The 2,086-nt window shown below is 41.3% G+C and overlaps 1 protein-coding gene across 2 annotated transcripts; it reads right to left on the bottom strand.

Annotated features, from left to right (window-relative positions):
• On the bottom strand, positions 634-1,932 carry LOC107630642 (cytidine deaminase 1). 2 transcript variants are annotated; one of them, XM_021119035.1, is made up of 2 exons: positions 1,175-1,932; positions 634-1,060 (listed from the first exon to the last, which is right to left on the bottom strand). In XM_021119035.1, the coding sequence occupies exons 1-2, from the start codon at positions 1,794-1,796 to the stop codon at positions 882-884; spliced, it is 801 nt and encodes a 266-aa protein (XP_020974694.1). In that variant the 5' UTR covers positions 1,797-1,932; the 3' UTR covers positions 634-881. The 2 variants fall into 2 exon arrangements, with proteins under 2 accessions (XP_020974694.1, XP_016189327.1); XM_016333841.2 differs by having other exon boundaries at positions 634-1,932.

Here is a 2,086-nt window from a genome sequence, read left to right as displayed (position 1 = left end):
GACTCATCATGCTTCTTCATTCACCGTATTATGGAAGAAATAATTTATTAAAATAAGAAAGATCAATGTACTTGTGTACTCCATCCACTACTTAACTGCGTAATTACGAATGGCACATGCACAAAATATAGCCAAAGCATCATGATGCTTCCTTCCCTTTATGTATGTATTTTATACTTTCCCCTCCCAATTTGACTTTCAAAATAAATTTAAGGTATATGCGAGGTAAAACTCAACTCCAACATATATAAAGTTTCTTTTTCTCCATTAAACAAAAACTTATCAATCACATGAAATTGTCCTCCTATGAACGAGATAATATGTGAAAATTATTAAATAATTTAATATATCTCAATTGTGCAGATAATAATAGTGAGTGTTTTAAGCTCGGTTCATTGCATTGTAATATATGATAGATTCTATTATGTCTGTGTTTAAATATGGTTAAAATTAAAGTTATATTTTTTTATATTTTAATAATATTTTTTAGCAACATTTTTTTAAAAGTCATAACGAGTATAGCCAATTAGTCACCAGTCTCACCACAGCATAGATAATAGATATACTAGAATAACTCTTAAGTAATCAACAACAACAACAACAACAGAGGGTGTTTAACAGAAGAAAGGAAAGTAATCCACGTAAGATTTCCAATTTTTAGTGCATTACCAGAAGAAAACAAATATACATAATAAAAAGAGTTTTCAGTACTGTTTCATTATAACAATATAATATAACAAGAATTTGAACCACAAAAGAAATGGTAATGATTATACACCATCCATTCATGAGTCATGGACTCATATGCATGAATGAGCACCATGATCAATCAGAAACCAACAACAATAATCACAATCTGAATCTGAAAACCATGCCAATTGTCAAACATCATTGGAATCGGAACAGCAAAGCAATGCTTGGAAGCTGCACGTGGCTGAAATGGAACGCATCAACAACCTCGCCGTCTCTTCCTGCCTCACCGGAGCACCCTCTTTCTCCACCAGCACTGCCCCCACGATCTCATCATACCCACCACCGCCACCCGCCACAAACGCCACCACTGCCGCCTGTACGGGCCCTAAGCTCGGGTTAAACGCCGCCGATTCCATGTAAGATCCCTTATAAACCTTCCCGCCGCAATCCACCAGAGCCACCCCTGAAGGGGACCCACTGTAAGGTGCATGCGACGCATTCGCAGCCTCCAAAGCCGCAATCTTTAACTTCTCATCATCAACGACCGTACCGTGTCCATTGCAAACAACACCATTATTGGATCTCAAATTCTCATCTTCATCATCGCGATTCATTCGGGTTCGGGCTGTGAGCTTCAACCCGTTGTTTCGGGGCTCCAAGAGAAAAGGAGAACCTTCGGGGAAGAGATCGAGGGGACCGAAACGGTGTGGGAGGAAGTCGGAGAGGGGGGTGAATTGGTCATTGTTGTCGGAGATTATGAGGATTTGGATGTTCTCTGAGTCGCGGAGCTCCTGGAGGAACTGGCGGCAGTGGCCACAGGGTGCGGCGGAGACGGCGAAGGAGGTGAGGGAGGTCTCGCCGTTGAGGAGGAGGTTGGTTACGAGGAATTGTTCGGCGTGAACGGAGTGGTGGAGGGGGAGGCCGGGGAATTCGAGATTCACACCGACGTAGATGCGACCGGAGGATCCGAGTCCTACGGCGGCGACCCGGAAATTGGAGATTGGTGGGCGGGCGAGGATGCGGGTTGAGTCGACGAGGGAGGCCAGTGATTGGGCCGTGGGTTGGACTTGGATGGGCTTAATTACGAATCCGGGTCGATCCATCTGTTTTAGTATTATGTTTTGTGAAGAAAAGGAAGAGAGACGGAGGGGGAGATACTGAGAGGAGTTTCCATTCAATTTATAGGTGAGAGTGAAGTATTATGTGTGTCCCTTCTGTTTCTGATCTCATCTCTCATAGTCTCACTAATTGGATATTCATTCAAGAAAGATCCCTTTTTTTAAAAACAAAAATCTTCCATAAAATACAAAATTAATTATTTAGTTATTTTATTTGATTTGATTTGGATTAAATTAATTTAAAAAATTACTTCAAGAATTAAAAGTGAGTCGAG

The sequence above is a fragment of the Arachis ipaensis genome, chromosome B03 (assembly GCF_000816755.2).
Source record: "Arachis ipaensis cultivar K30076 chromosome B03, Araip1.1, whole genome shotgun sequence".
In the NCBI taxonomy this organism is placed as follows: domain Eukaryota; kingdom Viridiplantae; phylum Streptophyta; class Magnoliopsida; order Fabales; family Fabaceae; genus Arachis; species Arachis ipaensis.
The sequence above is the reverse complement of the archived record's forward strand: the minus strand, read 5'-3'. Positions and strand labels throughout refer to the sequence as shown.

What these genes read in the sequence shown, in the direction of transcription:
- LOC107630642 (XM_016333841.2), bottom strand. Translation starts at nt 1,796, where the DNA reads ATGGATCGACCCGGATTCGTAATTAAGCCCATCCAAGTCCAACCCACG.